Source organism: Arvicola amphibius, chromosome 4, assembly GCF_903992535.2.
Source record: "Arvicola amphibius chromosome 4, mArvAmp1.2, whole genome shotgun sequence".
Taxonomy (NCBI): Eukaryota; Metazoa; Chordata; class Mammalia; order Rodentia; family Cricetidae; genus Arvicola; species Arvicola amphibius.
Window position 1 is genome coordinate 55,929,599 of NC_052050.1, and position 25,389 is coordinate 55,954,987.

At 45.5% G+C, this 25,389-nt stretch overlaps 1 protein-coding gene across 1 annotated transcript in view; it reads left to right on the forward strand.

Annotated features, from left to right (window-relative positions):
- Arhgap44 (Rho GTPase activating protein 44) overlaps positions 1 to 25,389 on the forward strand; it is a 131,027-nt gene that overhangs the window by 68,659 nt on the left and 36,979 nt on the right. Inside the window, exons 4-7 of the mRNA XM_038326443.1 lie at positions 2,463 to 2,539; positions 9,072 to 9,183; positions 11,627 to 11,703; positions 17,761 to 17,878. Of these exons, the coding sequence (XP_038182371.1) occupies positions 2,463 to 2,539; positions 9,072 to 9,183; positions 11,627 to 11,703; positions 17,761 to 17,878 (384 nt within the window). The remainder of the gene's footprint in view (positions 1 to 2,462; positions 2,540 to 9,071; positions 9,184 to 11,626; positions 11,704 to 17,760; positions 17,879 to 25,389) is intronic.

Below are 25,389 nucleotides of genomic sequence, written 5' to 3' on the forward strand. Positions count from 1 at the left end.
TCAAGCCTGGAATGTCCCGTGAAGTGAATGAAGCTGCTGCTTCATTTTGCCTGACCTTGAGCGAGTGAGTGACTTTCTAAGCCTTAGCTCCTCCGTTTGGGAAGTGGCAATAGCAGTGATTTCTGACTCTGTGGGGTTATTTGTGAGTGTAACAAGGTAGTATTTATAAATGACTATAGTGTGCTTAATGCTACTATGGCCTGAGCAAGACGCCTTGGCTTTTCGGGGATTAAACCACACAAGCTGCTTTCTAGGACGGAGAACTGGAGGACAGTGGGAAGCAGTTTTCCTGGGTCACATGAGAGGATGTGAATACAGACATGTGTGGGGACAGAGTATATAAGAGGGAGATTGTATACCTGAGCCCTCTTACAAACCATGCCTCTTAAGCCCAGGGTAATTTTAGAAAGAACAGTCATTTCAGACATGACAGATTGATGCATCGAAACCTGGGACATTCTGTCTTTCCTTGTCTTATTCTGAAGTAGCAGGGGACAAGTTCATTTTAATAGCTCATCTTTGTCCCTGAAAACCACTGGCTGGCTTGAAGCCTACTACAGAATCCATCCATTCAGCAAGGATCAGGGCCAACGTGGGGGTGGGCAGAGGGTGGAAGAAAGCAGCGAAGACCTGGGTGGTGGGCGGTTGGTAGGCATGAGTGACTACCAAGGCTGTTTCTGTGGAGTGCCTGCCCTGGCCTTGGAATTTCTTTAGAAGCAGAAGCGAATCCTGTTGGGGCTACAGTCCACCAGCATCCATCCCACCTGCTGCCTTGAGGATGGGCTCCCCCGTCCCCCTTGATATGAAGGTACCACCTATGTACTCCTTTCCTTGCCCCTAATGGTTTCCTTCTGATTTCATGATTCCCGAAACATCTGTGTGAGTAAAAATATCCAATTTTTTAATCACCCTTCCCCCCTTCTTCCTGCCCCTCAGATTCACCTCTGTCTCTCTCCTGGAGGGAGAGTTAAAACATTAGTAAAGGACTTACGTAAATACATTGCCATTCATTCAGTGATTCCCCTGGTTATTAAAAGCCAAGGAGTCAGCTCTAGATGCGACGATAGGAAGTGGTATGAAAGACACCTCGACGTAAGCAGGAGGCCTTGACACTGTGACAAACTATGTAACAGAAGCTACCCACGGGAGGACGATTGTTTTGGCTCATGGTTTCTGGGGATATTGGTCTATTGTGGGGAGAAAGTGGTACTGGCAGTAGGACTTGTGCTTTGATTTTCTCAGATGTCAGAGGATCAGGATGCAGAGAGCTTGGGCTGGAACTGGGGCTGACCTGTAACTATGAAATATGTATCTCTGGTGGACTGTCACCACCATCACATCCACCATCCTGTGACCAGAAGGTTCCACAGTCTCCCAGAACAGCACCACCAGCTGGGACCAACCATTCACACACAGGAACTTGTGGGGAACATTTTGCAGTCAACTGTAGCATATGTTAACGTTTGTGAGGAATATGGTAAAAGGGAACATAGTGGTGCAAGAGCAAGATAAGATGTGCTTAGAATTTGAGTAGATGGGTGTGCAAGAAACTGGGCACATTGTGGCATCTGGTGAAGGCTGAGGGATGTCTTTATATGGATGGACAACATTATCTTAGCCCATGGACATTTGAACTGTTTCTATTCTCTGGTTGTTATGCAGAGGCTGCTAGTCTCACTGATGAGTATGTATTTGTTTAGATACTTGTTTGCACTTCAAAGATGCATATATCCTGAGTGGTTAGTTTTTGGTTAGTCTTTAAGCTATGATGAAATTTTGCCACAGGGAAGGACCATTTTAAATTTCCAGTAGGAATGCCCTTCTGGGGCTGGAGAAATGGCTCAGCAGTTAAAGGCGAGGCCCACAACCAAAAATACGAGAATGCCTTTCTTCATGTGCTAAACTAGTGTTTATTTTCTATTTAAATAAACGTTAAATAGAGCCATCCATGTGGGTGGGTGTGAGTGGCGGCTTGTTGTTTGGATAACTGATTGGGTTTCCTCAGTCTCTAGTGAGCTGGGCTGCCTTTTCATGAGCTCCCTGGCTTTGCTGTGCACTGTAATCGTATGTGAACCCTTTTCTCTGTTGAGTATGCACTGACTTGTTTAAAAAAATGGAGTGGGTAGACTTCAAGAAAATAGCGTTTGGGGTAAAGGAATGCATTGCTCAAACCTTTGTGAACATGATTATGAAACAGTCCGTGTTTCTCCTTCCTCTTATCCCACTTTACTTTTGAAATGTAGATGTTAGGCTATTTCCAGAGTAGCACATTGATTACTTTAGCTTCCCACATTTTTTTCTTTTCACCTCTTAAGTCTGACACGTATGAGCCCTTCTAACTTAAACATGTTTTGAAGTCAGATGTTTCACAGCTGTTTTCATATAATAGCTTCTCAGGCTTTGACTGTCCTTTCAGAGGACACGGATAGAAGTTCTCAGTGCCGCATTTGCTTCCTTTCCAGAAAAAGTTGCCGTTGACGACACTGGCTCAGTGCTTGATGGAGGGCTCTGCCATCCTGGGAGACGACACGCTTCTCGGGTAAGGCGATAGATACCGTGCGTGCCTGCGTGCGTGCGTGTGTGAAATCTAGGTATGTCTCCATCTGTAACGCGGGGACTAAGACTCCTCATGGAGTACCAGCATCATCTGAATTCTAGGTGTGAAAGAAGACATTACGATAAAAATCAGAACCCCCAGGCAAAGTGCTGTTGTCTGTGACGTCCGGCAAGTCCCCGTGGGAAAGGGAACTTAAGCCTGGCAAAGGTCAGCGAGATCCCCAGGCTCAAGTGGAGCTAACAGGTGACTTCCATCAGGTGTCAGACCTTATGGGTTTCCCAGCAGGAGAAGCCGAGCTAATTTGGAGCGGAAATCATCAGAGTGACTTCTACTCAGCAGCCAGTTCAGCACTCTAAGAAGCAAGAATAGCACAGAAAAGTACAAAATAGTAACTAGCGTGGAGTTGTGTAATGAACCAAAGACAAAGTCCTTGACAAAGAAACTAAATCACATGGGCAGATTTGAATAAAACAAACCAGCGAAACCCAGAACTCTTTAAGACTGCAAGTAGAGTGCTGGTAAACACTTAACTGAGCTGAAGTGGAGATTGGGCACCAATGCAAAGTTGATGAACTTGAAACACAGCGACGCCCTAGCCAAAGCTGTGAGCCCTTAGGCAACAGGGACTGTGCAGCCACTGCCTCTGCCTAGAGGGGTTCCCGAAGAAGAAAGCTTGCAGTGGGTGATTCTCAGCTCTAGCTGGGAAGATGAACATGTCTCTAAAGTGAAGGAGATCTGTAGAAGGGAATCCGTGATTCAAAGCCAGCCAGAGGAAAAAAGATGATCACCTCTAGCAGGGCGTTAGACTGGTAACAGACCACTCATGAGCCACATAAATGCCAGGGGATGGTAGAGGATGTGTTCAAGTACCGAGTGACAATTCAAGAACACTGGCCTTTCATGCTAAATGAAGTCGTTATCTAAGAATAAGGGGGAAATAAAGGGATTTTCAGGCAGAGAGTTAGTGCTTGCAGAGTTGCCATGAAGGGACAGTTTGCATATTGAACAGACCGAAGTTTCCTGAAGTGGACTGTGTCCGGTAGGTAGCTGTGACGTGTGCACAGCATGGAAGAACGTGAGGTCACTGCTGCAAGGGAGGAAAAGGTTTGTTGTCCCTCTAGCCTTTCTATAAGTTTAACAGCTGACAGCTCGCCAGGAGAGCAGCCACGTCTTCTCAGCACGTGTAAGGCATGCACGCGGGGCGCTTCGGCCATGAGTAACTGGTGGTAGGACGTGAGTTTGCACAGCAACTTGACAAGAGACTAATAGTTTGAGAAGCAATGACAAGACAAAGGGAGAGGAGTTTCTGGGGTGGCAGATTGTGGGAGGGGAAAGACATGGGGAGCTAACAGAAGGCAGGACCAGTTGGCAAAGATTGTAACGTGGGTTCCTGTGGCTCTGCCTTGGGGTCTGGGTTGCCTGGTAATTAATTTCTGCTCTTTCAGGTAGAAGGGAGGAGGAACATGTTTGTTTGTAAATCCATTTCTTGCATTTAGGTGGGCAGTGGGGAAAAAGATCCCACTTTTGATATTTTTTTTTCTTATTTGCCTTCACCTCAATAATCCTTATTCCGAAGTGGCATGATTTGGGTGGCTTATTTACTATCTTTCGCTGTAAACAAAATACAAGCATTAAATTTAAAAAAAAAAAAAAACAACAGAATGATTAATTTGGTGGGTAATAGCCTGGTAAAATTCCATCATTAGATAGTAACAACAGGAGACACTGGGGAGGGAGCACTGTCTTCAGATCTTGTGTGATTTGAAAGGAAAATAAGATATATTACCTTCAAATTTATGTGTGTTAGACAAGCAAAGAGAATAGGAAGCCTGGTGTGGTGGCTTACACCTGTGATCTCAGCGCTCAGGAGACTGAGGCAGGAGGATTGATAAAAGTTGGAGGACAGTCTAAGCTAGCTAGAGACTTCCAGACCTGCCTAGGCCACAGTGTGAGAACCTATATATACGTATAGAAGAGATCCTGTCTTCTAGATGTCTTCTAGGAGACAACCTTGGAAAGAACTACTGAAGCACACATGGAGAGGGGTAGAATGTGTAGTGTCTGTCTTCCAAAGTAGCAGAAAGAGAAGAAACGAATAGAAGGAAACAAACAGGCCTGGAAGGGAAAACTGTCCACAGAGGAGAGAGGGTGGCTAGGAAATGGTGAAGGTGCTGTGGTTTGAGTGGGAAACGATCCACGTAGGTTCATACGTGTGCACATGTGGGTCCCAGCTGGCGACTACAGGTTCGTGAACCTCCAGGAGACAGGGTCTAACTAAGAGATGAGGTGCTCTCCTGGGAGGGCCTTGCGGTCTATAGCCTGCGCTGCTCTCGTCTTGTCTCTCCCCTGGTTGTGCTGAGATATGAGCAAGTAGTTACTTGTGCTGTTTCTGCCAGAGAGCTGTCAGCTGCCTGCCTTCCCCACCACGATGGACTGCATCTCTTGCAACCCTAAGTCAGAAGAAATCCTTCTTCCTTTAAGTTGCTTCATGTCGGGTATTTGATCAAAGCAATGAGAAAAGCAACTAATAGAGGAGGTGATGGCCTCCACTGTGTGTGTCCCCAGTCATCACAGGTGGAAGCGGAATAAAGCAAACTTTCCAAAACATAGAACACTGTAGGCACATGAACACACTCTGCACATCGGAGAAGTACAGTGACACCACAGGGAGCCCTCCATCTGGCTCCCTTCTAGAATCCACTGAAGTTCGAACACAGGCATTTTTGTTTTCCTTGAAGACATAAGTCCACAGTGTTGGCAAAAGCAAGGAAAAGACACCAGTGCCGTAACTGTGTGAGTTTCCAGGTATAGGAGTCACCAAAAACGGGCTGGATGAGGCTCAGTGTGACACACTTGCTTACCATACGGTTTGAGACCTCAGCACTCTAAAGACAGCAGTAACAAGCCAGGAACTTCTTAGGCGCATCCCAGTACAATAACCCCACACCAGCAGTTGGTACACCAAGGTCTGGCAGAAAGTACAGCAAGGAATTCTCTTAATGCTCAGGAATGACGGCACCAGGGTTTCACATTCGTGGGTCTTTGAGGTGGAATAGGTTATTAAAATAATGCATGGGATTGTAAGGCTTTCAGGTCCCCATAGAATGCAAAGCTTTCATAGTCCACACCTGCAGGAGATTTCCCTTCTCGCCCCCCACTCCCCAGCACAGCTTTCCGTGGGAGATAAACAGAAACACTTTTTAAAGTACTGAACTCTGGGCACAGCAAGGGATAGCAGTACCAGGCACTAGAGAAGAAGGATGGGGGTTCCTGAACATAACAAATGTGACACTCCTCAGCCTCATGGCTCCGAGTTTTACTCCTCCTGGGAAGAAAGTAGAAAAAAGTATCTTCCCTGGAGCACCAAGGAAGGGCCTAAGCCTGTGAGGATGTTAGGGTGGGAGAATGCCCATGGCTCATTCTTCACCCAGCTCTCAGCTGTCTTGCCACCCTCTCAGGCTCCAAGCTTGCCATCCCCGCCCTTAAACAGAAGCAGGTACTAGATGTCCCCAAGTGTCCAAGGGAAGGCTAACCTCTATCAATCAATGAGAGAAATACAATTGGAAAGAACTAGAGAGGGAGTGGGGAGGAAAGATTGTAGATGAAGTGTTGGGATTGTTTTCAACTGGTAGGAGAAGGCAGTGGAATCGGGAGGATGTTGGTTTGGTACAGGATGTTTACCAGGCAGGGACATTCAGAAATCAAAAGCAAATTAAAGGACATGAAAACAAATGACTGTAGATGCAAAACTCTCAGTCAAAGATGATTTGGGGGAAAGCATCCAGAAAATCAAGCATGGAGACAAAGACATGGCAGATAGACAAACTCGGAAAACCATTAGAGGGATGGTTCCACAAGTCATGCTCAAGGAGCAGGAGTTTTCAGAAAGAGAGGAAGGAATTATAATGACAATAAAAAGAAATCATCTGAGAGTGTTTTCCAGATGGAAGGGCCTGAGTTCCGAACTGAAAGGGTCTGCTGAGCTCCTAGAGCAGGGGAGAAACCATTAATGTGAGCCTGAGGTCTGGGACCCGGAACAGCGGTGCCAGAAGACTGCACAAGCTCCTGGGAATAAACCTTATGCTATCACGAAGAACCAGAAGTGTGACTCCCCCAGAGCCGTCAAAAGCAACGAAGGAAGCTGGCAAGTTAAACAGCCCTCCGAACTGCAAAGAGAGAGCGTGGAGAGGGATGTGAGGACCGTGGCTTTAAACCATGACTTTGCTTCCCCAGAAGGACAAAAGAAATAAATAGAGGTGGATGTAGAGTGAAAGATACAGGGCAGAGCCATGACCAGCCCCAGAAATAGTGGAGGAAGATCCCAAGAAGACAGTTGTGTCCTATGGATGGAAAGAGGCTGCTCCACGCTGCCATGTGTTCAGGGGAGATGAGTTCAAGAAGGCGAAGCTCATACACATCCAGCGTTTAGTGCCCTGAGCCAATCGGAAAAGTGGCTGGTGTTTGGGGCTCAGTCAGACACACAAGAAGCAAGTAAACTGAACTGTGGCTCACTTTAGGGAAGCTAAATGAGTGGAGCTCGGTGCTCACTGCACACTAACTGTACATCTTAACTCCAGTACAGGTTGAGTAGCCCCTCTTTCAAATGCTTGAGACCAGTTTGTACAGTTTGGAATTTTTGTGGTTTTAAAATACATAGCCATCACCAGGTAAGTGTCTTTAACACAAAAATCTTAAATCTGAGATGTTTCAAAAACTCAAACTTTTAAACGTTTGAATTTGGCAGGGTTGTAGAGATGGCTCTGTGGTTAAGAGTCTTAGCTGCTCTCCAGAGGATCTGGGCTTAGTTCCCAGCATCTATATGGCAGCTCCCAACTCTCTGTAACTATAGTTCCTGGGAATCTGGTGCCATCCTCTGGCCTCCACAGGCACTGCACATATTTCAGGAACAGAGCAGAAAAAAAAAAAACCTCAAGACATAACAAAAAAAATTAAAATTTGGATTTTTTTGGATAGGAATGTGCAGGAATGCCTGTTTAGTCAAAATATAAATACTGAACATCTATTAAATGAAATAAACATGAGGAAATGTGAACACAAATTAAATGATCATTTCCATAGCTATGGGTCAAGAGTTGATACCTGATGTTTTAAAAATCAAGAAGTAGCATAAGGAATATGAAGGAAAGTACCAGAAAGTTTTGTTAAAATACCATTACAAAGGTGCAAAGATAAAACCACAAGCTGGGACTTGGCATTTATAGTAGCAAATTAGAACCCCTGTTCCATTTCCCTGTAGATGCGTGGCTATATAAAGAATTGTAAATAAATTCAAATAACTAAATCCCAGTTCAGAAGTAGCCAAGCATGTGAGGAAAACTTCATGGACCAGGGTTTTTGGAGGGCCTGAGAGAGATGCCGTGCAGAGTCACTAGTGTGACAGAAATCAAGACTTTCATGCTGAGAATTGTTAGGGTCATAGAGCAGTGAAAACTCTCAAACATACAAAAAAAAAAAAGGCTGCACATGCATATGTATGCATGAGGATACATTATATATGTATACCACAGCAGTGTATATGTGGTCCCTAAAAATTTTGATCATGGGAAAGCTTAATACATGGAGGTAAACATACACATAAAAAAGAACTATATGTGACAAAATGATGAATTTTTCATAAGCAAACATGGACGAGCCCTAAAACTAGCTACATGTGAAAAGCAGGTAGAGCCGAGGAAGCTCAGTACTAGAGTTCTTGCTGGTCATGCCTAAGTCCCTGAGTTCGATCCCTACACTGGAGGAGAAAGCAATTTGTGCAAAATAAGTTTGCACAAAACCAATGGTAAAGACATTTTTAACTAAGTGGTAGGTAGCATCATGTTATATGTGAGCGTATCAGCTGAGAATAAATTGTGTCTGCTTATGCTTTTATTGATATTTAAAACTTACCCGAGTTTCAATTAGCATGGTACTGTGTAAAGAAGACAGCCATTTAGGGAAAACTAACATCTTTGAAACAATGTCCTTTTCTCAGAAAACAGATTAACTTTCTCTTGATAGTGTCATCTGCTGTTGCAGTATTGAGCAACTTGGGGGGTGACTTTCTGGCTCTTTCCATGGCATAATGACTTAAGTACTGGTCATGTACTAAGTAACTTTCCATGGCTTAGGAGTAAGTGTTTTCTCCTGGTGAGGTCCCACCAGAATTGAGATTTGGGTATTCACGTGAAGGTGTGGTGTGTTCGTGGATCTGTCTCAGCTAGTCTCCCCAGGGATCCTAGAGGAGAGAGAGAAGCAATTGAATTCATATGCTGGTGGATTTGGCTTGTGTGAGCCTAGTTTCTCCTAGTTTCCCCTGGCACTCAGCACTGTTTGGAATAGGTGATAACATCAGGCATAGAAACAATGGGAAACAATTCAGCTTGGTCCCTGGTAGCCATAGAAACCAACCCACATGTTGACCTGAGGACATTTATCAAGCCAGGAATGATGGAGTCTGACTCGGCACAGTGTGGTGGTCCAGGATATTCAGGCTGCCTTTCTCCCTTGCCTGCAGGAAGATGCTGAAGCTCTGTGGAGAGACAGAGGACAAGCTAGCTCAGGAGCTGATCCACTTTGAGCTGCAAGTGGAGAGGGATGTGATTGAACCCCTGTTCCTGCTGGCAGAGGTGAGACGCTGAGTGAGGCTGGGGCTGGGACAAAAAACAATCCTGCATCCTGCCTTCCGCTGTTTGCTTCTCTCTCCTCGATCTCTGACCTGGTATTCCACTAGGAAACATCGTGCCCACACCATTGTCAAGATTTTCAAGTATGGCGGAGCTTTCACCTACTTGCTGCTTCCTTCCCTCCCCCACCGATTTCTCCCTTCACCTTCCCATAGATAAACTTACAAAGCCAGCAGCATCACCTCCATCCCTAACCCAAGTTCCAGCTTCCATCAGCCTGTCCCTTCCCAGCATCCCCTTCCCTGCCCATCTCCACCCTCCCCTGCCCATCCCCAGGCTTCAGTAGCTGGTGGGCATGAATGGCAGCTCCCTCCTGAGGAGTCTGGGAAACTGGCGCAAGAAGCTCCTTCAGGCCCCTTTGGTTGAATACCTTCTTTGGATTATACAAGATGCTGAATTAAACTATTTTACTAAAAGCTGTCTAAATGTCTGTGAGACAGTTTTCCCAGTTCCCACCCCCTGCAGCTTTATCAAGTGAGACAAGGAGTGGCTGGGATCTTTATGGGCCTCTCTATGGATTCCTCGGTGGCTTCTCACTGGCCATACAAAACCTAGCAGTTGCTCCACATGGGAGATGCCAACAATGATGGAACTTTCTGTGCCTGTGCAGTGGTAGCCCCTAGCCTTCTTCGGCCATGATGAACATCGAATGTGGTTATTACTGCAACTTGGGAGACTCAGAGTTAATGATAGCTAACTTCTGCACATTTAAATTTAAAATTATATCATCCCCCATGACTAGAGGTTTCAGAAGCTTTGTAATATTGCCCAGTGCACATCTGGTTTCATCCCTAGATCGCCTCCAGTGTGTTCTTGTCTTTCCATGTTCTTTCTGAGTCAGTGGTATGGATAAATACTTAAATACCTAAAGGTGACCAAAGAGTAAATTGATACAGTGCTCTGGACAAGTCAGCCCAGAGCAATTTTAAGCCTCTTGAATCCCACACTGTAGATGAAATTGGTTGACCGTTGCCCTCCTTCCCATCTTTCCCTAGCCAGGAATACTCATGAGAGGCACCTGCTGCTCAGAAGGTGGCTGGGGCTCTGGCCAAAGCCGGAAACAACCCCAAAAGTTAGGGGGACTCAGCAGCAAGGCCTATGCCCCTTGCTGAGACTTGAGCAGTGCTGTGACTGCCCAGCCCTGCCCCGGCTCTGCAGGTTCTGATGCTGCTTTTTGCTGTTGGAGTCCTTGCACTCTGCACAGCCCTCAGCCTGGCTTAGCTCTGAGTGGGTGGAAAGTGTCTCACAGAGCACCAGGTTTTCCTCACATTTTCCCCTAGTGTTAAAAAAAAAAAGATGATTTTAGTTCAATTCATAGCCAATTTTCCTTTTTAATTCTCACATCCTGCCCTACTTTTTTGCTGGGCCCGGAACCAAAATCCTGCGTTGGAATCTTCAAGGAAGGCATTTTTAGAAAGAAAAATATAAAAAGAGCATCCACATACAACCAATATGGAAGAAGTCCTTGTGGAGAACTCCGTGGAGGCCAAGTTACTCACTGCTGACTGTGGGAAATCTTGCTTCATCTCTATAAATATGCTAACATGTCTCCTTTGTTTCTATAAATACAAACTGTATGTCCTAGTGGTATCCCTTAGCATCTCAGGTCTGCTAAGGCCAGGGCTTCTCTGTGCTCAGCTGCTCATTTAAGTTAGGTCTGCTAGTGCCTACATAGTGGTATGTCCTTCCTTTCTCTTGCATTTGGCCCTTGTGGAAGCAGACACAGCAGTTATTAACTCTATTTTTCATGCTGGTTTGGGTAAGGACAAGCGTATAGCCATCTCCAAGTAGGTAGGGCTATGCAGAACCTATAGATGATATGTCCAGGGAAGAGAACAGATGCAGGTCCGGGAAGGAATTGAGCATTTTATCTGCTGCTGGTCCAGGGTACAAAGTTCCATGTATACAAGATAAATTCGTTCAAGAAATGCGGTGGGCAGCGGAGAGGTGGGGGTGGGGTGGAGGGTGACTGCACTGTATTGCATCCTTGAAATTCGAGTGACAGTGAACCTCAAGTAGATTCACACACACACACACACACACACACACACACACACACACACACACACACACACACACACACACACTGGATCTGGGGAGGGAGGGAGGAAGGCAGCAGGATCTGGAGAGGGAGGGAGGAAGGCAGCTATACCTGATAACGTTGGTAGCTTGACATCAAGGCATACACACAAAGCATGATTCCTACTTGATGACTAGACCCAAGACAAAGGGGAGACTGATTTGCTCTGAAAACAAGGACCAGAAGACCTGTAGCAAACTTTCAGGTGACTGTCGGTAGATTCTTAAGTATTCTTTGAGAGCCTCGCTTTCAAGTCTTAATCTTGACCTTGAGCTTGACTATGTCTCTCCTATTCTGGAACCACAGGTGGAAATCCCCAATATTCAAAAGCAAAGGAAACATTTAGCAAAGCTGGTGCTGGACATGGATTCTTCACGGACCAGGTAGAGTTTCTTTACCTCCTTTACAGCTTCTTTGGCTGGACCATGATATTTGGGGGAGGGGGTCTCCTCATTCATCTCTTTCTTTTTTACTTTCTTTCATCCTTCCTTCCTTGCTTTCTTCCCTCCTTCCCTCCCTCCCTCCCTCCCTCCCTCCCTCCCTCCCTCCCTCCCTCCCTCTCTCCCTTCCTTCTTTCTTTCCTCCCTCCCTCCCTTCCCTCCCTCCCTCCTCTCCCTCCGTCCCTCCCTTCCTCCCTTCCTTCTTTCTTTCCTCCCTTCCCTCCCTCCCTTCCCTCCCTCCCTCCTCTCCCTCCGGCCCTCCCTCCCTCCCTTCCTTCTTTCTTTTCTCCCTCCCTCCCTCCCTTCCTCCCTCCCTCCCTCCCTTCCTCCCTCCCTTCCTCCCTCCTTTCCTTCCTTCTTTCCTTTCTTTCTTTTTTGTTTTTTTAAGACAGGGTTTCCCAGTGTAGCCCTGACTGTCCAGGAACTCACTCTGCAGACCAGGCTGACCTCAAACTCAGAGGTCGGCCTGCCTCTGCCTCCTGAGTGCTGTGATTAAAGGTGTACGCCACCACCTCCCAGCCTTCATTAAGTTTTTTAAATACCCTGTGTAGCAGGCACTGGAGGTAATGCAATGACCAGAAATGGGTTCCCTGCCTTAAGCCTGAAGGCAGACCCTCGGTAAGAGGACAGTTTTAGGCAGTCACACGTTTAAGAAGAATCACACTGGATAATTTCAGAAAAGAACAATGGTGGAAGAGGCATCAACATCAGACGGGGAAACTGAAGAGTTGCTTTTCTGCGTAGGTGTTACTTTGTCTGAGCTCAAACAACGAGGCAAAGATGAGGGACAAACTGTCTACGTGGAGAGAGAGAGTGCATAGGCCCTTGGTGCTGTATTCGAGGTACAGGAAGAATGCTCATAACTTGGAGGAGAGTGGGCATGCAAACCAAGAGGCAAGACAGAGCTATGTCATGTGTGCAACACGGAGAGCATGCCTAACTCTGGACATGACATGTGTCATCTCCTGAAATGGCCAGTGTAGAAGCTTCCTGTTGTAGCCCTTCTGCGAAGGTCCTATCAACCTGATCCCCACCTGCCACTCTGAGACTACAGACTTCCTGTTTCAGCAGGCCAATGCCAGAAGCCCTGATGTGGACTGCAGCCATTATATGTGGACGTGGTACACATTTGCCTTTGATCCTTACAGTGCTCTGTGTTTGTGCATACACATGTGTGTATGTACGCACATACAAATATAAGTTAAAAGAATAAGAGTTCACTCACACCCATGTGGTAAGAACTGTTTCTACCTTAAATCCTTTGTAATTCAGTCCTAATCACCTCATCTTATTTTCCTTTCATGAAATCAACAAAACCAGGAAGCTCTAGGGCAGAGAGATTTAGAATTAGGAGTCAGGAAACAAGATCCAGCTCTGTTCTTTTGTAGACCTTTTAGTGGCCTTGACTGAACCACTTCCTAGAATGTATCTCCTCGCCTGTGCACAGGGAGTAAGCGCTGTTGTCTGTAGAGGTATCATGAGCATCAAGTAAGGTACCGCGTGTCCCTGTACTTCCCCAGTGCCTTCACCTGTCAACACATGCTATAACATGTGATTACACTGGGGGCTCACCACTCAGAACTCTAAAAGGTGTGGGTACGGAAATAGCACAGGTTAAATCAGTGGAGAAGTTTCTTTAGTTGGTGTATCCTAAGCCTCAGTCCCCTGTCATCACCCCCCCCCCCCCCCCCGAATAACTTTCTCATAATACATTTTAGAAAGAAATTTCACAGCATGGCTGTAAGTTGGAAGCCAATGCCCTTTGCTACAAATAATAAGGTGAGCTTAAAATTAAATGTCTGGAAGCAAATTCAGTGTCTCCTACGGAGGCCGTGGTGGTTTGTCTATGCTGTCTCCCACAGTTGGGTATCTTAATACTCAGTCTTCAGTCGGTGGCTCTGTGCAGGAAGGCAGTGCAACCTTGGGGAGGTGGCACCTTGCTGGAGGGCGCACATCACTGAGGGTGGGCTTAGAGTTTACAGCCTCTCTCCGCTTGAGGTCTGCTTTCTCTGCTTCCTGAATCAGGCTGCAGATGTAGTCTCTCAGCTTCCTGCCCAGTGCCACGCCTCCCTTGCCATGATGGCATCCCCCTCAGGAGCTATAAGCCAGAATAAATGCTTTCTTCTGCACGTCACTTTGATAACATTTTACCACAAAAGGAATTAATACAAAGGGGCATTGATGGAATCCAGGTTGAACCCTTCAGCCAACTCCATACTGTGCCCTCAGGAAAGAGAGCCATTGTCACAGTGCCTCTGTACTACATAAAATGGCATCCCAGGGCCCCAGTATTCAGGTGTCCCTTTAGGGTCACAGAAGCTGATTGGAGTAGTGCTGACTGCTCTTTGTTGTGATGGGTTGGACACTGTGCCTCTAGGCCTGGGTCTTCACCGTGAGGTCTTCTCTGCTTCTCTAAGGAAATGGCAGGTTTCCTGCAGGGTTTCTAGCAGCTGGAAGGGAAGGTTACCGTGGAAGCATATCCCTGTCATCTCACATATTTTTGTTTGGTCCTTTTATGAGAAGGGGAGAACCACTGAGTGGCAGCCATTGCTGGTTTTGTTGAGTGATAGTAAGCATTGTGTACATTCTGAAAGCCCAAGGGAGTGTATGCAGGGCCTGTCAGCTGTGATTAGCACCCTTTTCGCACTTCAGCCTATCTGGTCTGTATTTGGATCTGCTAGGGAAAGCTGTAACTCCCTTTTCCGGTTTCTGTGCTTACAGAGTTCAGCTAGGACCCCTGTGTTAGCCATTTGCTCGTGCACTGAAAGGAGACACTTGGCAGAAAGATGCTAAGTTAGGGAAAGATCTGTTTGGGCTCACAGTTTAGGGAATGCAGTCCATCATGGTGGGAATGGTGGGGCTGGGATAGTTGGCCGCTCAGGGATTAGCAGCTAGAGGTGACTGGGCATGTCACATGCTATTCAGGAAGCAGAGCTTGGCTAGAAGGAAGGTCAGACTGTAAGTTTTTATTCCTGCCTTGGCAGTCACATTTCTGCCAGCCTGGTCCCATGTCCAGAGGGTTCCACAACCTCCCCCAGACAGTGCCATGTGCTGGGGACCAACTGTACAAGCACACGAGCCTGTATGTTTGTGGTTTCTCCTTCAAACCACAGCAAACAAACCCTTGCAACCTTTGTATGTTAGACAAAAACAAAGCAAAACAAAACAAAAAAGACCCTTTTAGATCATCCTTATGTAAGTACAGTCCTCCTCATCACATTGGTGGCTTTCTGTCACCTACTTTGTGTTGTGAGAGAGGGTTGCTTGGCAGCTATTGTAGGCAGCTCTGGTCCCTCACCATCTCAGCTAGCTTCCTTTCATGACTCTGCTTTAGTAACTTAGAGAGGGCAGACCCAAACCCTCAAGTTACTGACTTTCTCGTCAATTCAGGTGATGGTCTTTAGGGTGGAAGTAACATCCACAGAGACGGTTCTTGCTCTTGAGCCCCTGGTTCTGAATGGTTACATCCAGGCAGGCCTTATCTGCTTTGTTGGACTTGACTGAAAGCCACATCAAGCAGCTGTTTCCCTTAAAGCTGCACACTTAGCCAGAGAGGAGCAGCTGTCGGGATACAGCCGTGAAGTTCACACTGAATTCCAGAGTGATGTTGAATAGCAGGGATGGCAAGCTACTCTCCTGGGGCAGCTGGTTCTCGGTGTTCCTACCACCTCCGCGCTATTTCTTCCTTCAGCCGCACTTGTGAGGTCCTTATGCTGGCGATGACCAGCGTCCAGCTGTCCAGGCTTTCTTCAGTCCTGTGTGCTTCCCGTGAACTGTACAGTACCGCAGTGCTGCCATAGCAGCCCCCTCCAAAGTCACTCTGTTCTGTCCTCACTCAGCGTGTCCTGATCAATACTTCCATGACAGGATCTTTGGATCTTAGCACAATTCTAGTGAATCTGTCAGATCTGTCTTATTTAGTCAGTGTTTAATGAGGGTTGAATCGAGCGCATGCATTTGTCACCGTTTAAGTAATTCTGCCCTGTCTGCTTCAAGTCAGTGAGATAGATCTAACTATACTGAGAGGGATGTGAGCATTGAGCCCTGACCTGCGGCCCTCTGCAAGAGCAGTAAAGCCTGCTGAGCTGCAGAGCCCCCCCACTTTCAAGCATCTATTAGTTGCTTCTCTAGGTGGCCTGGACAGATTGGTCGTTGTATCTTCATCTTTATAATCAACATGGAAGTGTACTTGCTGTCTCATCTAAATTACAGCCATAATGGGGAATACTTGGTGTGTCCCAAATCCTTCATTGCTTTAATGTTTTATTTAAATAGCTGACTCTGGACAGTTCCAATCGATTCAGAAATGGATCATTTGTGTAAAGCATGTCTCTAAAGGAAAAGGCACGCAGGGATTCCTGCCTAACCATTTCTGCTGTTCTGGCTTAGAAAAAAAATTGCTAAATTTCAAATTTCTCTAAGTTCTTATCTTAGAATCAGAATGGTTCCCAGGGCATGTGTCTTCCTGGTAGCCTCTAACCCGCACAGGTCTGAGAACCTTTGTAGATTAGTTTCATATGCTGCATCCTAAAAGGCTGGGAACCCTTCACTCTGTTACTCTCTGCCATTAAATACCCGCTTGGATTCCATACCCCACGTTTTTCCTTACGTTTTTTTTTTCCTAGCAGATAACAAGAGAAAGAAAAACCCAGCAGAACTACTAGCCTGCTAGATGCTGATTAGATTCTTTCTCAGGACCTGGGAAGATGTTATACCCCCAATTGGCCAGCTGCAGACATGGTCTAGGTGTTAGGGGAAGGCTCCTGTTTAGTTTGTACTTACATTGTTTTCAAAAGAAACGGTTTGTCTTGTCACACAGTTCATCGGGGGAGCTCCCAGGAAGAGTTCTCAATTCTCTTGTCAGCTGAAACACCTGGCAACCCCTGACCACATTCCTGCCTGTGCTCTGTCAGACCATCTTGGCAAGGTGGCCCCCACTCTTTTCCCCAGTCCTTCTTCTTCCTGATTTCCCCAGACTGAAGTCAGACTTGGCTGCCATTTGTCACTCCTACTGCCCTGCTGTGCTGCTCACAGGCTAGAAATAGCTCCGTCTCTGGAAGATAAAAGATCCAGCGGACAAGTTAAGATAATGGACTGCTCTGGTTCTTTCTCCGGCCTTGCTGGTCCCTGTGAGCCAGCGAGGCCTCAGACTTAGCAGCAGAGAAACCCTGCCGAGCCCTTTCTTCTTGTAGGCCATTCTGATCCTTCTAGAAGGAAGTGTTGGCACTTCTCCCTCTCTGTCATCCGAGTGTTTGCCTCAAGAGTTTTCTTCCACAAAAGAGTTTTTACGGAAATACAGAGGAGGTAACTAAAGGTCGGTAGGATGCTGTTCCATACTTAGCAGTGCAGATTCTTGCTTTCATGTTGGCTTTTAATCCTGTCATTGTTTCCTTTTCACCTCACATCCATTACTGGCTTCAGCCGAGTAGGCGTGTTTCCAAGCCCAGAAGCCCATAAGCAACTTCACTGAATGACGGGGCCATACTGAAAGGCACTACTGGTAATTTCAAAATTTGGAATGCATTGCTGTTAACAATCATGAGCCTGATTAAGATTCAGAAATCTCTTAGCAAGAAAACCTGAGGTGATGGGTATGTTAATTAGTTTGATTTAAATCACACTACACCATGTATGTATATTAGCAGGTCACACTGCACTCCATAAATGTCAACCATTGTACTTTGTCTGTGAATAAGGGACAGCAGTGGTGACTGTCATTGACTTTAGTGTGTAGAAGGTCATAGAGGACACAGTGGCAAACTGTAGGATGGGCCTGTGGGTAAGGTCACCTGATCCTCATTTTCACCCATCAGTTCCGCTGAGGAAAGGTGAGTCCCTCACCTGGTATAGCACCGGTATCTCCTGGTCATACCTCCTTCCTTGCAACAGTGTAGTTCCCTGGCTAACAACTTGAGGCCAGGTATTTCCTCGGCACTCTGCCATATCCCCAGGGCTCCACCTGTCTCACACACATCCTCTTTCTCTCTTGTTTTCCATCAGGTGGCAGCAGACTTCCAAGTCTTCAGGGCTTTCCAGCAGCCTTCAGCCCGCGGGTGCCAAAGCTGATGCCCTCAGGGAGGAGATGGAGGAGGCTGCCAACAGAGTGGAGATTTGCCGGGTATCTGTTCCCTTTGCTCTCTTCTCTCCGGGGGCAGGCTGTGGAGTCCTGGGGTATTGTCTGTGTTGTTCAGTAGAGTTTTCTTAAAGTCCTGCTGCTGATGTTCCAGTTAATCAAAATGTCCCTGGGTTGCCTGCTTACATCTCTAGCGTCCTTGATGAGTTCACGGACTCAGGACTGTGAGAGTGACCAGGACAGTGAGTCACTGGGGACTTGGCGCTGTAAGCAAAGGGGGCATGGCCTTCATGTTTGTGGGGAGCCTTAGGACAATTGCATTCCAAAGAATACATTGTAGGTCCCTAGGATGACTGAGAATTTAGACTGAGCCACAACTTCTGTGATAGTAAAATGTTTGTCCCTGTTTGCTTTTCAATATTACCTGAGTCGCTGTGTTGGGAGACACGTTAAATGTTAGCTGTGGAGGCCATCAGAGAAAACAGATTTCCCTTCTTAGAGAGAGAGAGAGAGAGAGAGAGAGAGAGAGAGAGAGAGAGAGAGAGGGAGGGCCCGAGTTCTAAGTTCTAGGATCCTATATTTGTGGGATGATGTCACTCATTGCACATACTATCATTCCCATCTATTATCCCCTTATCCCCCACACACACACTGTGTTAGACCTAATGAGTCATACACCATTCATAGTGCTGATGCACACACACACACACACACACACACACACACACAACACACATCTTTACATGCCTTTGTGTCAGTTTGGGTCCCTAAGAAAGCTAAACCTATGTAAACTATCTTTTGACCAAAATATTAGAAACCTTGCTTCTTCTATGAGCACATTGTGTTCCTATTGTCATGGTTGCACATAAGGTGTGTGTGTGTGCATGTCCGTGTGCGTGTGTGTGTCTGTGTGTGTGTGTGTACACTGGGTATGGGACTCAGGGCTTCATCATGCTAGGCAAACAGTCTGCTTCTGAGCTGCACCCTCAACCCATCCCATGTGTTATTAAAATGTGATGCTTCACTCATAGGTTTTCTGTTCTTTGCAGCTTTTGTGACTTGTGCATTGATTTTATAACCACACTGAGCAGGTGGGCTTTGAGCTTGCATCCACATGACATTCAGAATTTCCCTCTGGGGTAGGAAACAATGAAGGACTTTTAAAGAATCCCCTGTCTCCCAGGCTGCCATCCTGTGGAACCAAGCAGAGAATACAAGTGCTTCAGATCCCAGATTCATTGTGATGGAGGCAGACTGGCCGTTTGTGCTTCTGGGTCTATGACAGATCCCTAGCTGGTGTGGCTGGTGTGCCACTTCTGAGGTGTCATTCTCTCTCCTGCTGATTTGGTCATGATCTACACATGTCTATTATACATCCATCTAGTCAGTTCAGAATCCTTGGGGGGTTATATTATTTAGGACTTTTAGCTAATGCTACAAAGATAGGTTAAAAACTTTAGAAACTCCCTCCCATAAGTCAATGTCATACACATCATTAATCTAAGGTTTAGTGTATATTAATTATATATTTTCAATTCATGATAATGGTTCATTTTTTCTAATATTTTTCTTTTATTTTTGAAACTATAATTATATCATTTATCCCTTCTCTTTTCTTCCTCCAATTCCTCCCATATACACCTCCTTGCTCTCTTTCAAATTCATGGCTACTTTTTTTTTATTAGTTGTTACCAGTGTGGTCAGGAAAGCACAGGGACAAGATATTCATCATTTTAAGTTTTTTTTTAAGTTTAAATAGATTAGTTTTCTGTATCAGAAAACATTAGAGATTCCCCCAGTGTCCTCTAAAGACACCAGACTCCACAGGCCAGGCCCTTTATAGGGAACATTGCGGTATTTTCCCATGTACCTCCTCTCACCCCATTTCTTGCTGTACTTGATGCAGTGTGTGTGCTACTAATAGTTGGTATGCTACACTGTCAGGAACTACTAAAAGTGAAAGGCCTGAAGCATGCCCAGTAGAGTACGATTCTTTCCTAATACTTGAGATTGATGTTTGTCTGAATCTGAGGGTGCAGAATCCATGGTGGGGAGGGCCAGCTGGATCTAAGGTTAGAGCACTTGGAAAGATTTACTGGCAGTTGCAATGAAGTGAATATGACATATCTTGGTGCCTCGAATAAAATTCAACAAAGAAGGATGTCATGTTTCAGTAGATAAAGGGGGAGGGAATGGGCAGCGGAGAGAGCTCCATTGGTGAGGTACCTGCTGTGCCATCACAGGAGCAGAATTTAGATCTCCAGAGTGCAAATGACAGGTTGGGCCTCACAGTGTGTGCTCGCAACCCATCTTCGGGATGGAACACAGAGGAAGACCCCTTGAAGCTCGCTGGCCAGCCGGCCTAGCCAAAGCATTTCCGTAAGAAATCACAGTCTCAAAAGAAAATAAGGCAGCCGTCAAGCAAAGAACCTGTCTGTGGGCCTACATATTTATGTGCACACGTATGCATTCTGCGCACAGCACATCACAGGTACACACACACGGAGGGCTAAAATTCCCACATGAGATGAAAAGGATGCAGGGTGAGACTGCAGAAATTTGAAGAAACAACTCCAGCGTGGGGTTGTTCTTAGTCACAAACAGAACCTGCCTTGCGGGAAACCGAGTCACTGCTACAAAACAACTTAAAAATTCCTTACAGAATGTTAGAGAAATACCCCCCCAAGAGGAATAAGTCTGGAGAAATTCTGATACGTGTTGAAGATGGACAGTGGAAAAGCTGTGCTTAAATAAAAGGAAGATTCTGAAAATCAAGTCAGGATGCTAAAAGAAAGATAAAATGGGCCCACACCAAACATCTCTGTCTCAGATCTGTTGAAAATTAAAAGCTTTGTCTTTTTTAAGCCTTTGAAATGAGTTTTTAAAGCAGTAAACACTTTAATTCTAGCTTGAGAGGATCTATAATGTCACAGCAAAATGAAACGGAATATGAAAATAATTTCCACGCCCCCACATATAACCATCCCCACTGTCAGCCAGCTGCAAGACAGCGGTGGGGTCTGCTCACTCAGCCTGCACCAGTTTATGAAGGGGCTTACTCCTGAGCAGCACTTGGAGTGGATTTGGACAAATACTTGTTTTTTGACTAATCTATTCAAATCCTTTACCCATTTTAAACTCTTAATTAAAAATAACTAACTTTGGCACTTGATTTAAAAGGGAAATATCTAGTTTTTAAGTAATTTATCTATAGTTAATGATAATTTCGCCTACCTTTAATAGCTGTGTACAAATGGTTATAAAGCTATCCTTATTTTTATAATGATAATGGGAAACATTAGAATCCTGTGATTGAACACGGATTTTGACGAAGTAGTGTGGGTAAAATAACTTCAGGAATATCAGTGTGAGCCAAAGAAAGCATGTGTTTTCATAGGACTGGTATTTCCCCATCTGTCTTCATTTGATACTAATCAAAACATAGTGCTGGCCGTTTCGTCTTTAGGAGGCAGAGATATGACTGTGCTCATTCAGCGCTCACTCCATAGGCAGTGAAGAGTTAAAAGTAAAGAGAAGACTCCTCTGTGAGGCCAGGGGGTGGTGGGGCACTCAGTGCTTTGGGATGGAAACTGTATCCCTGCTCTGTGGGTGCTGTGCTCTGAGCTCAGGTGGCTGGCTGTTTCTAGTAGGCACAAGGTCTCCTGCTAGAGAAGAGCAGTTGCACCTCCCTCCTGTTTCCGCCTGTGTGGTGTCTGGTTCCTTGTTTGGCTGCCTGACAAACGGGGATATAACCTGCTTCACTAGTAAGTCCTGTGCATCATCACAGAGACTGTCTTAGTCACCTCACACTCGATTCTTCTCAGCTGCCGCTTCCCAAAAGAGGTGAAAAACCTACAAGAAGCACAGAACCAGCTCTAAAGGCCCCAGGGTTTGATCGGCTTATTAATTATAAATGTTCTTCAATTCCCCCCTGAGCGTTTGGGCCTGGATTCTGCCTGATACCGGTTTCTCATTTAATTCCACTGTGGTCTTCTCGTGTTATTTGCCAAGTATGTCTGATGACCCAGAAAGTGGTCCCTCTGGGTCTAGACTGCATAGCATCTGAAGGAGTGCATTTGCTGGAGTTGAGGGTGTGGCCCACCTGTGCCACCTGCTGCTGTAGTTTCTGCTGTGATGGTGTTTCCCTTTGGAGCTCTGTTAGTTATTGAGGAGCATATTTTGATGTTCTGTATTTATAGTAAAGATTATTATATCTTATGGAGTGTTGACTCCTCCCTAATGGAGTTCCTGCCTACCCCTCCCACCACCCCAATAGCTTCTCTTACTCTAAAGTCTGCTTTATTTGAAGGTTAGCGTTAGGGTTAGGGTTAGGGTTAGCAACCCTCACTTTCTTTTGATTAGTCTTGGCATGGCGTGCCTTTTTACATCCGTTTTCTTCTGTGGAGGAGGAGAGTGAGACAAGATCTCATCCCGTATTCCACAGCAGCCTCAACATCTTTCCTTTCTTCAGCCACCCAAGCGCTAGGATTCTAAGCAAGTGGTCCCATGATTGGCTTTTCCATTTATGGTCAATCTATATGTGCTTTTCTAAAGGGGGTTTCGTCTGGGTTTGAAAACCAGTAGGCTCAGTGACTGAGAGTATTTATCACTCCTGCAGGTGTGAACCAGGTTTGACTCCTAGCACCCCATGGCAGCTCACAACCATCTGTAGCTCCAGTTCCAGGGGGTCAGATGCCCTCTTCTCAACTCCTAAGGCACCACACATGCACGTGCATGCATGGCAGCTCACACACTCATACATAGAAAATAAAAATAAATCTCTATAAAAAGTAAAAGAGGCTTTCCATAGCCAAGATACAGTTGATCAGGCTTTGTTTTTTGATGCTGTTCTGACAGTTTCTGTCCTTCAGCTGACAGATTTAGAGCATCGCTGTTCAGAGTGGTTATTGATAGCACACTTCATGCATACCACGTGTTTCTGATTTCTGTCTGTTGTTCCTGTGTTTCTCCCCCATCATTCTTTCATTTGAAGTTTTTGTTTGTTTGTTTGTTTGTTTGTTTGTTTGTTTTTGGAGACAGGGTTTTGCTGTAGCTTTGGAGCCTGTCCTGCAACTAACTCATGTAGACCAGGCTGACCTCAAACTCACAGAGATCCTCCTGCCTCTGCCTCCCAAGTACTGGGATTAAAGGCATACGCCACCACCGCCTGGCTTCATTTTTAGTTTTAATTGAATATTTTATCTGATTTTGATTCTCTGCTTTAAAATAACAATACTTTCCCGTTTTTACTTTTTTTTTAGTGGCTTCTTTGGAATTTAAAATTTTTAACCTTCTTATTTCACTTGTGTGTATTTATTTTTTTGTTGTGTGTGTGTGTAAGTCTTAGTGTGTGTGCATGCCATGGCACACAGGTGGAGGTCAGAGGACAGGGATAGATCACAGGTCTTCATGCTTGTATCCAAAGTGCCTTTAGTAATAGACACCTTGAACTGTGAATACATTGTTGTTAATAGTAGTTTCTGTGAACTGTCACCCATGAGACCACTTAATAAGCAAAAAGTTTATATTTTACTTTGACTATTAGTTAATTTTCTCACTGCTGTGATAAAATTCACGACAGAAGCAACTTTAGAAAAGGGGAGTTTCCACTGGTGAACAGCTGGAGGGTGCAGTGGTTCCTGGAGGGCCAGGCACTGTGGCAGGAGCATGAGGCAACTGGTCACACTGCAGATCCGATACAGAGAGAGATGAACTTCTCTTGGCTTTTCCCCCTTTTATTTAGTTAAGAGCATTGGCCCACGGGATGGTGTCACCCACATTCAGAGTCCATCTTCCCTCCTCAGTTAAGCCTCCCTGGACATGCCCTTGTAGAGATAGGCGTGTTTCCCAGGCATTCAAAATCACATGAGGCTGACATTCTAAATCCAATGCAGGTACACGGTGGTCATTCAGTTATTTGTTCTGCAGGGCTTCCTGCTGGGGGCTCTGGGCGTCTGGCCTGTGTCACATTCTATTTCTGTAGAATCGTCTCTAACATTCATTTCTTCCCCGGCGTGTCTGGGGCAGCACAGTTCTTCAGTCTTTGAGTCTGGCCAAGTCTTTCTTTCTCCTTTACCTTTGAAGGGGATTCTGAGTTGGCGTTTTAATGTTTTTCTCTTAACATTTAAAATAGCCTACGTTCGTGTATTAGTTTGCATGTGTTCTTAGTTAAATTTAGCTGTAATTCTTTTCCCCTCTCTCACTTTTCCCCAAGGTTTTGTCTTTATGTTTTATCTGCTGAAATTTAAACATTATGTGTCCGTGTGTGATTTTCATGTGTATTTATTTGTTCAGCATGGTGTTCTCTGCCTTTCCTGGATCTAGATTGGCATTTGATAATTTGGAGAAATCTCAGCAATTGTCTTAAATCTTGCTTTTATACTGTTCTTTCATTTTCTCTTAGTATTTATGGAGTGGGTATTCTGAATAGAAATCCTTAGGACTCAATGGTTTGGTTGGTTGGTTGGTTGGTTGGTTGGTTTGGTTTGGTTTTTTGAAATAGTGTTTCTCTGATTATCTTTTGCTGTCCTGGAACTCAGTTTGTAGATCAGGCTGGAAGTGAACTCACAGAGATTCACCTGCCTCTGCCTCCTGAGTGTTGGGATTAAAGACATGCACCACCACACCCGGCTACTACTCAGTGGTTTTTGTTTTCCAGATTCTGAAATATTTCTGTATTCCTAAGTCTAAAATACACTTGTGTTTTATATGTACCTTGTACAAAAAACATGAAGGGAATTAAATTTTTTAACTTATTCTTTGATAATTTCATACATGTAGGTAATATATTTTACTCTCTCATTAAGTTCTCTTATACACACTCACATTTGCTGAACCCTGAAGGGAAAATTTAAAAATAATCTGTTTATTTTTCTTGTGTATATGCAGGGTGTCTCTCTGTGTGTGTGTGTGTGCGTGTGTGCATGCATGAGTGTACAGTGTACATATTTATGTGTGCATGTATGTGGAAGCCAGAGGCTGGAGTCAGGTGTCTCCCTTGATCACTCTCCACCTTAGATACTGAGGCACCATCTATCACTTGAGCCAGAGCTCACAAACTCATCTTGTATAGCTAGCAGGCTTGTTCTAGGGATCCTTTGTCTCCTCCTCCAGAACGCAGGGGTTACAGTCAGGCCTTGAATCACCTGGCATTTACATGAGCACTAATGATCTGACATCCAGAACTCTTCCTGAAACATGGGGCTCTCTGCCTCTGTTTGTTTGGAATCTGTGTTGACTTCGCGGGTTACTGCTCTGTCTGACCCATTCCAGTGTTCAGGCTCTTCTCAGGAAGTGCCTCCTCCAGGGGCCATGGCCTCCGGATACAACATGGCTTCCACACACAAGGACAGAGTGATAGCTTCAAGATGCTGTTAGCGGCAGTGTATGCTGCTCAAAAAAACATTTGCTGTGTCTGCTGTGGGCGGTCTCTCTGGAACTGAAACCCATTCTTCTCAGAATAAAATGCTACAGATTCCAGGGCAGCATTCCGCCATTGCCACTGCAGCCCATGGAGATTCCAGGGCAGCATTCCGCCATTGCCACTGCATCCCATG